The 14,504-nt window shown below is 46.3% G+C and overlaps 1 protein-coding gene across 1 annotated transcript in view; it reads right to left on the reverse strand.

Moving 5' to 3' along the window:
• Window positions 1–9,106: 9,106 nt before the first annotated feature.
• Window positions 9,107–14,504, reverse strand: part of bcl11bb (BCL11 transcription factor B b) — a 49,274-nt gene continuing 43,876 nt past the window's right edge. The window contains exon 3 of the mRNA XM_084083114.1: window positions 9,107–14,504. This exon is cut by the window's right edge and continues 37 nt beyond it. Coding sequence (XP_083939240.1) covers window positions 12,440–14,504 — 2,065 coding nt within the window. The 3' untranslated portion in view covers window positions 9,107–12,439.

A 14,504-nucleotide genomic window follows, 5' to 3' on the forward strand; every position in this document is an offset into this window, starting at 1 on the left:
AGCCTGTGGCGTTAGAGGAAAAAACATGTAGTCACTCAAAACGTTAGGGCTCATCCTCCAGGGAGCATGAATGTGCTCAGCAAGTTTCCTAAATTCACCTATTTGATTTTGAAAAACACTGGTCTTGTCAGTTCAAAAACTCCGGGTGAAATTACCAACTGTAATACTCATGGCGGCTATAATCTTGAAAATGGTCCTGATTTTTCAGGATGTTGACTGCACACTCATTCAGCCTCAGGTGTTCGTCATTAGCTCGTTACATTTGCACTGGTTAGGACCGGTCCCTGACATCAAAGTTTCCTATTTTTTTGTCTCAGTGAAAGAGAGTAATACTGTACTTGGTAGTACTTGGTCCTCCATGCTTTGTGAGTTGGAATGTTCAATGTGTACCTGTGAAGAAAGGTAAGACACCAAATTCCACTTTGGAGGCTGACTGAACTAATCAGATTCCATTGTGTTTTTTAAAGTTTAGGTACTGTAGCTCAGTCTGTAGAGTGCTCACCTTTGTATGACAAGGTCCTAGATTTGATCCCTGATGCTGACAATTCAGTGTATTAGTAGCACAGCTTAGGTAACTAACTAACTAAGCCGTGCGTTAAGTATTGGGAGCTGAAGTTAGGTGTGGTGCTCTTCCACACCTACCATCATAATCCATCTCCCTCGCCTAGCGCCTTGTAAGGGAGATAGATGCCCTTGTTGCTTGGCTGATACTGACACATAGGCAGCTGGTTTTAGCCATTTTGGCTCTTACCAACTAGCCTGCACCCTAAGCCCCCGTCTTCACCTCAAGCCCTGGTCCCATACCACAAAGATGAAACTCCCTCATCGTGCACTTGATTATTAAATGAGCTGTGGACTTTAAGCAATGTTGACTCACTCAACAGTGTTATACAGTGGTGTCATCATTCAATTAAAAAAAGAATGTTTTACTTAATTAATTTGCCATCTTTCTTTTTAACATTAACTGCTACAAAATTGTCTCATTAAATTGTTATTGGCCTCTAGACTTTTGGCATTTTGCTCTTCAATATATGCACTGTATTGAAAATTACACTGCCTTGGTTGTAATTGAGCACAATGCAATTTATGAAAACCTAATGCTCAATTGTGGAGAAAACTACACTGAAATGTACACAGGAAATTGTTTTTAAAGCACATAATATTATCTAGGTATCCAGTGAAAGGTGTCAATGGCTTCAATGCTGGGCTTGATTGGTTCTGTTATGACTTATACTGCTGGCACTGCAGGTTTTGTTTTCCTCCACACAGTGGATGTAATGATCACAGTTTTCAAGCCAGTTACTGCATTTAAAACAGCCAATGATAAAGCACGTATATTAGGAGAATAATGTGCAGTATGCCACTTATCCCTCTTCTGATGTAACTTGGAACAGACTGTACATTGCTATGTTCTCCATGTCTGTAGGGAGTGAGATGGGGCTTGGTTAAGGGGCAATGGACCAATCCATCTTGTTCAAAAACAAACACCAGGGCTTCGGTCAGTCGTGATCTCTGGTCTGGTTTCAGCTGTGGCCAAAAATGTATTAATCAATGCACTTCCTCATCCATCACAGTGGCATACGTTGATATCGCTATTGGACAGTGGGCTTACTAATTCATAGAACAAATCCCCACAAAAGGACTCTCTATTGATCTTTAATTAGGAGCAGCTGTTAATCACCTTTATGACTCTCCTCAATGGTGGGATAATGGTCTCTGCAGCGAGGCCCGGCAGTCTTTCTGATATAGAACGGCAGCATCAGCAGACTTTATTTATGGACTTGTGTTTACGTACAGAATGCCACCGTCCATTAAACTGCTATGTTTTATGGGATACCTACAACTGAAGTCCCTGTAATTGTGTGTTTTTAAATTTGTATGTTATAAAATTGTGTGTGTGTGTGTGTGTGTGTGTGTGTGTGTGTGTGTGTGTGTGTGTGTGTGTGTGTGTGTGTGTGTGTGTGTGTGTGTGTGTGTGTGTGTGTGTGTGTGTGTGTGTGTGTGTGTGTGTGTGGCTTTGTCTTTGTCTCCATCTTTTAGAGCTTACTATACACTGTATAATCCTGAGTGTTGATTTAACTCATTTTAAAAAATGGGTCCATTTCCACACTCTCAAGCTGATTCAACACTCAGGATTTTGCTGTGTAGCCATTTAAAATCTTCCTTACTTGTGTTCTTTTCAGGCAAAGGGACACACTCACAATGACCCACCAGAGAGAGAGCGAGAGCGAGGGCAATTATTTCTGGTAAGGTGCGCACTTCACACACCTGTCCCAACACAGAGGAACCTGTCATAAAAGACTAGCAGCGTCAAACATAGAGGGAGTTTTCCCTCCTTGACCCGACAGTCTTTCATATCCGTCCCTCTTTCATCACCGCTATTAAAAGCATAAAGGTGGTCAAAACCCAAACATCTCCCCAATTTACCCCCATCCGACCACTCCTCTCTTTAAAGAACCTTAAAGGAAAATGTTCTTTGCTGTATTCTCTTATTGGATCTCATTCAGCGCTGAATAGAAAAAGGCTTTTTGCATAGTTGTGTCTTGAAAGAAACATGGGTCCTTTTTGTGTTTCATATTCCTAGGATCAAAGGGTGGACCCTGTCAGGGAGGTGTTTTGTGATATGAATACAGAGGGAATTTGAACCTGTCTAAGAACCATGTCTTTATTACCTCTGCCAAGAGCATGGTCGTCTGTTTGTGAACAAACATTATTTTGGTTCATTTTTGCTTGACTTCTGAGTGAAGAGATCCAGGAAACTGAAGGCAGAGAGAGAGAGACGTGACACATGATGGGAGTCAGATTCGAACTTGGGTCACCAGCCCACCCTGAACAAAATATCTATAAGATGTAGTGTGTGGATTCTCACCAACTTTGGTGGACAACAGCCACATAAAGTCATATTTGGAAGTAATTATTGCATTTTATTGGCTACATGCAATGCACTCTATTTTCCATACTTTTTTATCCAGTGTTATGCCCAACAGCCATGGCATAATTATGTGAGTTAAAATGAGTTTAATTAAAAGCTGCATCTGGTATAAATCTAGTCTAGCAGATCTTCCAATAGACCCAAGTTATACTTGTTCACATGATCAAAATTACGCAAAATATGTAAAACCACATAAATGAATAAATATCTGAAATTGCTGACCGATTTCTGAACACATTTCTGATGCCCTGGTGGAGGTCTACACTGTACTGAGTGCTTTCTGCTTGAAAACTGTTTCCAATATGAGCCGCAAAAGCACATGCAACTTTAGAATTGAGACTGCCTCTGGTTGAGGTATTAAAAAACAACACAGTTCAGTGATCAATCGATTCTCTTGAAGCACTCGTTAAAAACATATTGCTTGTAGTACAGCAAAAGTGAATATACATATTCCCATATGTTGCGATCTGGCATCTGGTGGCCTGCTGTGTGTGTGTTGATGTGAAGATAGGATCTGGTTTGATTTAGCCATGAGGCAAATATAGACCTGCGCAAACATGCATTTCAGATGTCTGGCCATAAAACGCAGATAAAAAGCCAGGGCTATATGAGGAGATAATTCGCTCATAAAATTCAGAGATCTTCATACTTGAGAGTGTTATTCCTAGAAGTGTTTTATCCCCCCCCCCCTAAAGATAATGAACCAGAAATAAAAGCACATGAAAAATAATGAAAGAATATTAAATTCATTTACAATTGCTCTCCGTGCTAAATAAATTAGCGCAAGAGGCCACTGACGCCGATTCTTATAACGATACTTTTATCCCTTCTCATATTCATCGTCAAATTGATCTGATCGAGCTGTGATATTTATATCTGTAATAATGTGTAACTTCATATTCAACTCCAAGTGTGCAAAGGACTCTTCTTTGCACACATTCCTTGTTTGAAATGCTTTGTGGTTTGAACACTGTATCATTAAATGGAGGAGACATCGGATTCCATTACCCACGTTCCACCAGGATAACTCCTGGCTTCTTTTTTTTTCCCCCTTCTCAATAATACGCAGGATGTGTATGGACCAGTGTTAAAATCTACCCCCAGCCATCGCAAACAGCCCAATTGCCTTGTGATTAACGCACAATAAAAGAATGTGATGGCTTAAAGAAGCGGCAGGGAAAAGCTGCCCAGTGAAAGATGGGTGGATGGCGCACTCTATAATTAAGCCAGTCTGCACTTGATGAAAGCAGATCACACTGGCGGGCCACGGCTTCACAGCCAGTTTGTTTTTACGACATAATTACAGTCCAAATCAAATGAGAAGATTTAATATCGCACCGCGACGAGCATGTGTCCAATGTCAACAATGACACTGACCCCCCTGGGGGTGGGGGGGCTGAGGGGGGGTGTAGGGGCGTCAGGAAGCCGCCAGCCAGCCTCCCCACCATGCTAGCAGCTATCTACCTGTGTCTGGGCCCTCCTGGGAGGTCTGACACCAATGGAATTACACTGACGGGGGATAGGAGAGGGGTGGGTGGGTGGGTTTTGAGGGGGGGGGGCTGGGGAAGAGTGAGAGAGAGAAAAGGGGAAGGGTAGGCGGGAGAGAAAGTTTATCTGTAGAAGAGGCAGGGAGGGGAGGAGAGGCAGATAGAGACAGATAGAAATAGATACAAAAGAGGGATATGACAGACGGAGGTAAGCGATAAAGCAAATGAGAGAGTGTGTGTGCAAAAGGGAAAGAGAAACCCTAAATATGCCGCCAGCAAAGCGTGGGTGTGGTTAGAGCACCAAAAGATAAACAAGCGTTCCGCTCGACTGTGTCTCCATTGCGAGGTGGCAGCCGGCGTTGAGGGATGCTTGTGCCATCATGACCCGTGGAGTTGTTTTAGTATTATAACAAAAATGGCATTGGTGTTCCATCAGAGATGAAGGTGAATCAGTGTTACAGTGGATTAGATTGGGTGTCTTCGCGCTCCGGAATCAGGAGTGACGCTTCATGGCCGCTTAGTCTTCCGCACCATTAGCCACAACGCGGGGGGAGGAGCAGCACTCCCGGTGGGGGGGGGGGCGGGGGGGGCACTCCCGATGGTGGGGGCTCTCCCGCCAAGGTTTTGAGAAAAGCCCAAAAGCAAACAATGGCATCTAAATGTCAAACAAAGGATCGTAGTTTTCCTTCAGCCGGAGGATTGTCTGAACGTAAGGGGGCAATTATAGCAGCCTTAGGTTGTCATTTCTGTTTTGAGATGTGCACCGTTTTGATACTTGACGACATGGTAGTGCCGTAAACGACCAAAACCTCCCACCGAGTGGCTTCAGTGTCTTCCCCTTCATCTGAAAAAAAAAAAGTCTGCATTTCCTGTCCTTTAGTTACACGCTCGACAAGACCACAAAGCCTTTGTTCCTCCGGGTCACAGCTCTCCCAGAAGGGAGAATCTTCCCATGCTGCAGCTGTTGAGTGACCGCGGTGCGACCACACTGTTCTCTGTCTCCTGACCACCCTTTCTAAATTGCTCTCCATGCCCACCCCTCTCTTCATGCCCTTCCTCTTTCCAGCTCTCCTTCTCCTCCTCCTCGTGATTCCCAAGGGGCTGTCAGCTGGGCTCGATTTGCTCTGGTCGGCATCTCGCAAGGAAGGGCAAATCCTGGGCGGGCAAGCGTCTTTTGACTGGCTGCTGGTCAGGGCCAGTAGATTAGTAACTGTATATAGATGGAGAGGACAGTGGGGCCTGGGCCCTGTGATCCAGTAGAAAGTAGGGTCCTTTGTGGTGGCACTGTGGTTCTGTGTGGCCCAGGACCTGAACCGCAATCCCTGCTGACACCCTGTTCCCCCGAGGACGTGGTTTTACTATGAACCGTGATTTCCCCATCTCTCTCTCTCTCTCTTCTGAGACTTTCTGTCTGTGACTATAGGGCTCGTACCCAGTGCTTTACTGGTGTAGAGGCTAAGGCACCTCCTCGCGCCATTGGGGATCCGGGACACTTTTTTTTCCCACGGAGCCGGGCAACAAAGTGAGCACACAGGAGATTGGGGGAGGTGGGGGATGTGAGGGGGGGCCCTCCTCCCCTCTGCTACGGCAGTGTAAAAAGGAGCCTTGTAACCTCACGTCACATGTGAACTATACGACATTGGCTGGTGGCGGGGAAGTGGCCAGAACGTCTCTGCGGGCACACATCCGTGTGGCCTGCGCTGATTATAGTCTGAGAGTAGCCCTTTAAAGACACAGAGGCTTAAGCCAGTGCCAGTATGGGAGCTGTGGGAACATGACATCCTCTGAACACACACACACACACACACACACACACACACACACACACACACACACACACACACACACACACACACACACACACACACACACACACACACACACACACAGCTCTGCTGTCCAGAGGACCACAGTCATGAGCATGGCACCCAGATGTCAGCCCTGAGGCGGACACACACACACACACACACTCACGCAGACACACACGCACACACAAGACGCATGAGAAAGTCGCAATTGAATCCACACTGCGTTCGCCCGCTCCTCCGAACAATAAGGGTAACCATCTGCGTTGGGTATTCACTGAGTGTCTGTGCGGTTATTTGTAGAATATATTTCTGAAGAAACAATAATCTTTTCACATTGAACCTTACTTAACTTTGAGACACTACATGGGTCATTGTCTGTGTGGCAAGAGCTGGCAAGCTTGGTAGATTCCTCTTGGTTTGTCTTTCTCACACAACCCCCCCACCCCATCTTTACAAGCCCTCCCACACTCTTTCTCTCTCCCTTACTCTCTCTTCTTCCGTTCCATGTCATCTCTCTCTCTCTCTCTCTCTCTCTCTCTCTCTCTCTCTCTCTCTCTCTCTCTCTCTCTCCCTCCACTCTCTCCACTCTCTCCACTCTCTCTCTCACACACATTTTGTCTACGTCTGTCATGCTATCTAATGGCCTGGGGGCTCAAGCGAGGATAGGCTTGACTGCTATTGGCCTGATATCAAGACATACCTGCAGGGTTCTGCTCATCATGCCAGGACGCATTTATGAAGCATGAGACTCTCTCAGCAACCGCCTTCAAACCCCAGTGCCTCTGACTCACACTCCAAATACTATTGTCCTGTGGTTAAACAGCAAAGCCTCTCTCACACTAAGCATTCTCTGGACAGAAGAAGCTTGTGTCTACGATATATAGGCCACACTGCTTTTTACAGCTCCCCCCATTAACATTATTTGTCGCATCATTTTAAATACGGAGCAGTCTGGAACAGTCTGGTTTTGTTTCAGTAGCTGGAACTGTCCTTGTTTTGTCTTGCCCCCGAGAACCTGCGGCAAGCGATTGTGAGCGGGCCAGATTCCACAGCGAGAACATGATAGGCATCTCTTAAATTTCAACCATCAAAACATCGACACGAAAAAATAACTAGAGGTGTGTGTGTGTGTGTGTGTGTGTGTGTGTGTGTGTGTGTGTGTGTGTGTGTGTGTGTGTGTGTGTGTGTGTGTGTGTGTGTGTGTGTGTGTGTGTGTGTGTGTGTGTGTGTGTGTGTGTGTGTGTGTGTTGGGGGGTGGGGGGTGGAGACAAACACAAGGCAAATGTAAGGCACAAATAAATCCTCTATGAGCTGGTGCGATTCCGCATTAGTCATTTTCTCCATCAACAGGAGAGCCCATGTTATGGAAGTGAATAGATAAATAAGTGGTCTTAAGTTGTACTTCCATTCCATCCAGCGACGGCAAGGATGTCGTCTGAAAGGGCCCACCTGCCTGAATAATGACAAGTCACCCTCTCAGGAAATGAGGAAACGAGGTGACACAAAAGGAGGTCTCGACGAGTCATTAGGAGACTAGTGTTGTGGATCATTTTTGGGGCAGGTGGCATCCTGGATTGCATATGTACAAGGCCCTGTTAGACTCCTTTGACCCTTTGATTAACTGATCTGAAGTACTACTTTATATTTAGCTGTATAACGGTGTTGTACAGAAATAGCACAAATAGCCAATCAAGTTACAACATTGTAGACAGTTTTTGCCTATAATGACATGCCCAAAATAGGGACGCCAGGCTGAAAGTGGTTAATATTTCTGTGTGTGTGTGTGTGTGTGTGTGTGTGTGTGTGTGTGTGTGTGTGTGTGTGTGTGTGTGTGTGTGTGTGTGTGTGTGTGTGTGTGTGTGTGTATACAGTATATTTTGTGAGTTACGTTCTCAGTCAATCCTATTCCTGCCTACATGTTACTCTGCATGTGAAGTCCTGTTCACCTGCATCAGCAGTGTAGCGTTTTATATTAGTTTCTATGTATGGTCAGAATGCTGGAAATGTATTCTGCAAATTCTGCAGCCATTCAACTTATAATTGCCAGTTATTTGCAGGCAATCTTAACCAGATGAACCCTACTGTCCCTATTCTGGGCATATCATAAAAGGCGAACATTCAGTGAAAATAGCAGATCTACAGCTCACAGTGCAATATCTTGACGTGTTGTGAGCTTGTAGAGAACAGCTATTTGTGAAGAGATTTGGCGTAGAGGAAAAAAGGAGGGGACCAAACCCAGGGATCTATAGGGTTTAAGTGGTTAACAGCAATGAGGGATGTGAACTTGTGCTAAGCTCCACGACACTATAGCTAAACACATCTCCAATTGAACACATTAACAACTGGTTATGTTCTCAGAGGGAAAGGCCACATGGGAACATGTGTGTGACTCTGGGGATGTTACAGAGCGATCACACTGAAGCCATGGCGAATGAAGAACGTTTTGTCCTTTTAATCACTGTCAGATGCATAGCTTCTAACTGGTTACCCGGGTTCTATGCATGTCAGCACATGTGGGCGCTGAGAGTTGCATGCATATCAATACGTTATTAACCACTTTCAACTTGGTGTCCAACAACTTGTCAGAAATGGCACAATTTGGAAATGAAAAGGCAGTTCTACAATATCAGCTAAGCTAGATTATTATATTGTCTTGATCATGACACCGTTGTGTATTGACTTTATCACGACACCATCATAGGATGAAGTATACAATCGGGCTTAAGTGATTAATAAATTATGCAGTAATGGAAGTTGGTTTTATTTGTTGTCTGAGCGCGGTATCGCAATTATACATTGCATTGTTGAGTTCACTGTTTACAACTGCAATAATGATATTTAAATTTGAAAGGTACGATTAGAAAGGAAGGCTGCTTCAATTGTAGAGCAATTTCAACATTTATTGAAGTGTTGGTTTTCTTGTATTGATCTTTTCAACACATTACAAAAATACATATATGTTCAAAACAGCAGATGCTTGCTGTTGTTCTGAAACCACTTTTTTTTTCACAATGATGCACCGCCCCCCCCTCCCCCAAAAAAACAAAACAAAAAAAGTAAGGAAAACTGTTTTTTTTTGTACAAAGAGCGACAGTGAAACATTTGTGAAAAGTCACAGATGAGAATGTATTTAAAATTACAATTATAAGTGCCATCACAAGAACTTCAACCAACCATGAGTACAAGAGAAAGAAATTAGAATAAAAATGTCCACGAATGTCTCCTGAAATTGATTTGGAAAAGCATTTCCACCCCCCCCCACTCATTCCATTGCATAATCACCAGATTAAAAAAACAAACAAAAACAAATGTCCTCCATTTTACAAGATTCTTCTATTTGTTTCCCCCCAACTTAATTTTACATCCATGTCAGGTTATAGCTTCACCAAACCAACAAGCAGAAACATACAGAAAAAAAAGAAATATGTTGCGGAGACTAATGATAAAGTTCTTAATTGCAACACAATAACAGAATAATTGGCACCACTTTTGCTAGAAAAACAAAAACAAAACAAAAAACCTGGTATTGGTTGTAATCTTACAGATACTGTTTAATTCCCATTTACAGTCAACAAGAAATCATACGGAAACATATTCATGAAACATATTCATGAACAGATTAAAAATAAATCCCTCCACCAATTTAATCATACAAAAAATGTTTATGGCATTTGAAAAACATCATTTTTTTAAAAGGAGAACATCAGAGAAAACAATACTTTGTTGTCATTTCAAACACTTACACAGAGTATTTCATCAATGGCATACTTCAACACTGTAAACATAATTGTAAGACTAAATGTCCGTGTGTGAATTGAGTCTGTCTGGGTTTTGCTGATCGTTATCAGAATGGAGTATTTTTTTGTGGCGAACCACAATTTGTTTGTCAGCAAATTAACGGGAGCTCTTCAGTCAGTCTCATCATTACTGTGACATTTCACCATCACATTCTCATCTCAGACAGGGTGCCTCTGAATGGAGTGGAGAACTGTTGTCAGGAAACATTTGTATTTGTATTCCAAGCATACGCTTATATCCCAATCATAAAGATGTAACAACAACAAAAAGAAACATGACCACAACCTTCAAAGGTGACAATTTTTAGGAAAGGTCATTGTGATGACTGGGAAGGTCTGTGCTAAAATTGAAAATGTAGTCTCATTCTCCTCTCATTCATTCGGCTCTGTTTTTTGCATCCCCCCACCCCCACGCTCCAACAGTCCCTGGCATGATGTGGCCAGTAGATGTGCATTTGGGTAAAAACACACTTTTCATATGCTTCCAATTTCATTTAAATTACTCGTCCATGGTCAAGGTCCCGTTGTCTCTGCCTCTATTTCTCAATTCCAATATTTCATTTCGACGACGAGAATAGCCCCAATTCAAGGTCGCCCGGCCATCCCTCAAAGCAGCTGTGCACCGGACATTATCATAACTCAAATAGCTATTTTGCGCCAGATTCATTTTGGCGTGAGTGATGCAGAAAAAGGAAGGAGAGAAAAAAAAGAAACCTGTAATCCCCCAAAAGTCACGAACACGCACAGTGTCTAGATAATCTGTTATTGGGAGTTAAACCCATATCACTCTGTGAGGCGAATGAACAGACCTCCCTTTAAATGCTGCTCTAATACATGAATCTGAGCTAGTGAACTGTGAAGAGACGCCAGCGGTGAGAGGCTTAGAGCATAGAGAGAAACACACACACACACACACACACACACACACACACACACACACACACACACACACACACACACACACACACACACACACACACACACACACACACACACACACAGTGATATGCATTTCATTTAAAACCGTTTTTGTGGATGGTATAAGGGACGTGTGAAGCCAGCCAGGTCAGAAACACAATGGCGAGGGAATGGTTCAGAGAGTGTTATGTTAGTCAAAGTAATATGTCTTAGTTCAACCAATCGCCTTTGACTTAAGCGCACTTGGCCATTGAGGGGTGGGACGGGAATGCGTCTGAGGGCGGTAATCAGGAGGTTTTTGGGTAGGAATGACACATGGTAGTTACATTTAACATCTACTGTAAGATGACACAAGCAGCGGTCTTCTGATTGTTTCTCATTTTAGGCCATCATTCACCTACAATTGGGGCTACTTTAAAATATTAAAACAAAACCCCCCCCAAAAAAAGAATATATTTACAAAACATAAACAGGACTGGTTCTCCCTGTCACATTAATCACAAGTAGTCTTAACTTATTTAATATCTTAAATACGATGGTTAAATCCTACATTGGGAATGTACCGAGCATCAGCTAAGGTTAGCTCCATTGAGTGCAACCTTTATTTATGTCCTGACTGAAACAAATAAACAGGACAGCAATACAATAACTCCATTATTCACATGCCAATGTTTTTTAAGGACAATTTGCCTGTATAAATTATGTGTTAACTTATTCAGGTCTAATAAGACAGGGCTGGATTTTTTAAATCCAGCAAGTTATTCATATTTTATTGTCATGATGACATTCAGTGCTTTGTATGCCTGTACGAAGGAATGGATTGTAGTCCGCTGTTGCAGGTTCCATAGAAAACAATTACTATCATAACTTTTAAAAGCTAACCGCTTCACACAACTTGAACTCTTATAGGATAATAAGCTTCCTTAAAGGAAAGGGGTGGGGTGGGGTGGGGGGGTTGTATTAAGGGTGACTTCTTTCCAGTTATCGCGTTTTAGAAAACAATGGGGTTTTTTTCTTGCACATTTCAAAACTAACTCCATATGAAATTCCACAAAGAAGTACCTGCACATGCCAGATATTATTACAAAAAAATCCAATAAATACAGTTATTGCACAGTAGAAAGGCTCCATGGATTTCTAACTGATAAAATCCTCAGACGAAGATTGCCAAGAAATGCCAATTTGGGCGAAAAGTTTCCCTTTGTTTATATTTCTCAGGTGGCAGTTTGTGTGACAAGAACAAAAACTAAAAACAAAAACAGGACAAACATTGATCAGTCTCAAAATTATTCAGGAGAGAGATTATCCAGCCTAGCCCCATAGTTGAAGAAGTAGTTATAGGAAGAGTGTGTGTGTGTGTGTGTGTGTGTGTGTGTGTGTGTGTGTGTGTGTGTGTGTGTGTGTGTGTGTGTGTGTGTGTGTGTGTGTGTGTGTGTGTGTGTGTGCGTGTGTGCGGTGTGCGTGCTGCAGGCTAGGCATAAGTTCTGTTTGCTGGGTCTAGCCTCTGTCCGCCTCCTCCTGTTTGACCTCACTAGGCATCAAGTGTTCGCCGTGCCACTTCTTCATGTGCTTCTCCAGCGTGCTGTAGACGCTGAAGGGCATGTGGCAGATGTCACAACGGTACACCTCCTTCCCGAACTGCCCGTGGGTCTTCATGTGGCGCGTCAGCTTGGAGCTCTGGGCGCAAGCGTAGCTGCACAGGTCGCACTTGTAGGGGCGCTCGCCCGTGTGGCTCCGCCGGTGCACCGTGAGGTTGCTGCAGTTCTTGAAAATCTTGCCGCAGTACTCGCACGTGTCGCTCCGCCTCCCCTCCTTGGAGCTCGGTGGTCTGCCGGGCCCCGGCCCTCGCAGGAGGTGAGGCGTGCTGCTGCCGCTGCGGCCCGAGGCGCCCCCACCCTCCATCATCTCCCCCGGGGGTGTGGAGAAGCGGAGGCTGCCCGTCTCGGAGGACGAGTGCTCGGACGACGTGCCAAAAGGGGACTGACGGGCGTCCGTGAAGCCGAGGAAGGGCTCTCGGATGAAGTGGCGGGAGGCGGCGTAGCCCGCCAGCAGCTGGGAGTAGACGTTCTCTGGCGAGATGAGGGGCACCGTCGGGGGAAGCTCCACCTGTTCCTTCTCGACCTTGATCCTCTTGTTATTGTTGGAGTGGCTGGGGTTGGTGAGGGGCATGGGCCGGCGCTGGAACAGACCTGTGAAGGCGTTCACCTCCGACGCGCTGATGCGGCCATTCATCAGGGGCCTCTGCTCCCCTCGCTCCACTCGCTCCCCTCGTTCTCGTTCTCGGTCCTGCTGCTCCCGCTGCGTCTCCCCTTCTCTCTCGGGGTCTCGCCCTCTGTCCCCGCCGTCGCCGTTGGGCTGAAGCTCCGTGCCTCTCTTGCCAGTGTTGAGCCTCAGGTGATTGTCCAGGTGGTTGTAGGGTCGCATGATGCTCACGTTGCCGTCGTCCGCTACTCTGTCCCCGGCGAGGGGCTTTTCCTCCTCAGGGGATGGTCTGGAGCCATTCTCCCTGGTCTTGGGACGAAACTCCTGGGAGTCCTCGCTCAGGTTGGAGTCGGGCCGGCCCCCGTTCCTCATCTCCTCCTCTTCCTCCTCTTCCTCTTCCTCCTCTTCTTCCTCCTCTTCCTCCTCCTCTTCATTGTCCATCTCCATCCCCCTGATGTCTCCCTCCCTGCTCTTCTCATCCCCGTCTCCTGCCTCGCCTCGGTTCCCCTGCTCCGGCGAGCTGCCCATCGAGCCGGACTTGTTGTGCATGTGAGTCTTCATGTGCCTCTTCAGCTTGCTGGCTTGGGAGCACGCATGGTCACACAGGTGACACTTGTAGGGCCTCTCCCCCGTGTGGCTGCGCCTGTGCACAATCAGGTTGCTCTGGAACTTGAAGGTCTTCCCGCAGAACTCGCAGGACTTGGATTTGGCCAGGGCCTGGTTCTGGCCCGGCACGTCGGGAGGGCTGGCGGAGCCCGGACCCCCCTGCGAGGTGGGCGGCTGCGGGGGGTACGTGAGGAACGACGGGGGCTTGGAACCCGGCTGGAAGAGCGTGGGGCTGAGCAGGCGGTGCATGGGCGGCACGCGGTTGGGGGAGAGAGGGGGCGTGGGCCCCCCGTTGTTGGTCGTGTTGCCCGCCAGCTCCCTCAGGCGCCGGGAGAAGTCCATGGAGGGCGGCTCCATGGGGGTCATCCGCATCACCCGCTCGAAGGCACTGGGGTGCTGGGACAGCAGCCCCATCTCCTCCGGCCCCAGCCGCTCCAGGGGGTGCCTTGGGGGCGGCGGGGGGCTGATGAAGGGTGGCGTGGCGGGGAGCCGGGTCTCCATGTACCCCGGGGGCGGGGGATGATGTTCCCTGAGCAGGGGCGCCGCCATGCGGAGCAAGTGGAAGGGGTTGGAGGTGTCACCGAGGAAGGTGGGCAGAGGGGAGCGGGGCAGGCCCTCGATACCGGGCGGCGGGGGCAGCGCCATGCGGGGGGTAAGTGAGCAGTTGACCGGGTGGTTGTCCAGGTAGATACGGATGCCATGTGTGTGCTGGGCATGCTGGAGCAGAAACCAGGCACTGGTGAAGGTCTGCTTA

Source organism: Gymnoscopelus microlampas (assembly GCF_963454915.1).
Source record: "Gymnoscopelus microlampas genome assembly, chromosome: 16".
NCBI lineage: Eukaryota > Metazoa > Chordata > Actinopteri > Myctophiformes > Myctophidae > Gymnoscopelus > Gymnoscopelus microlampas.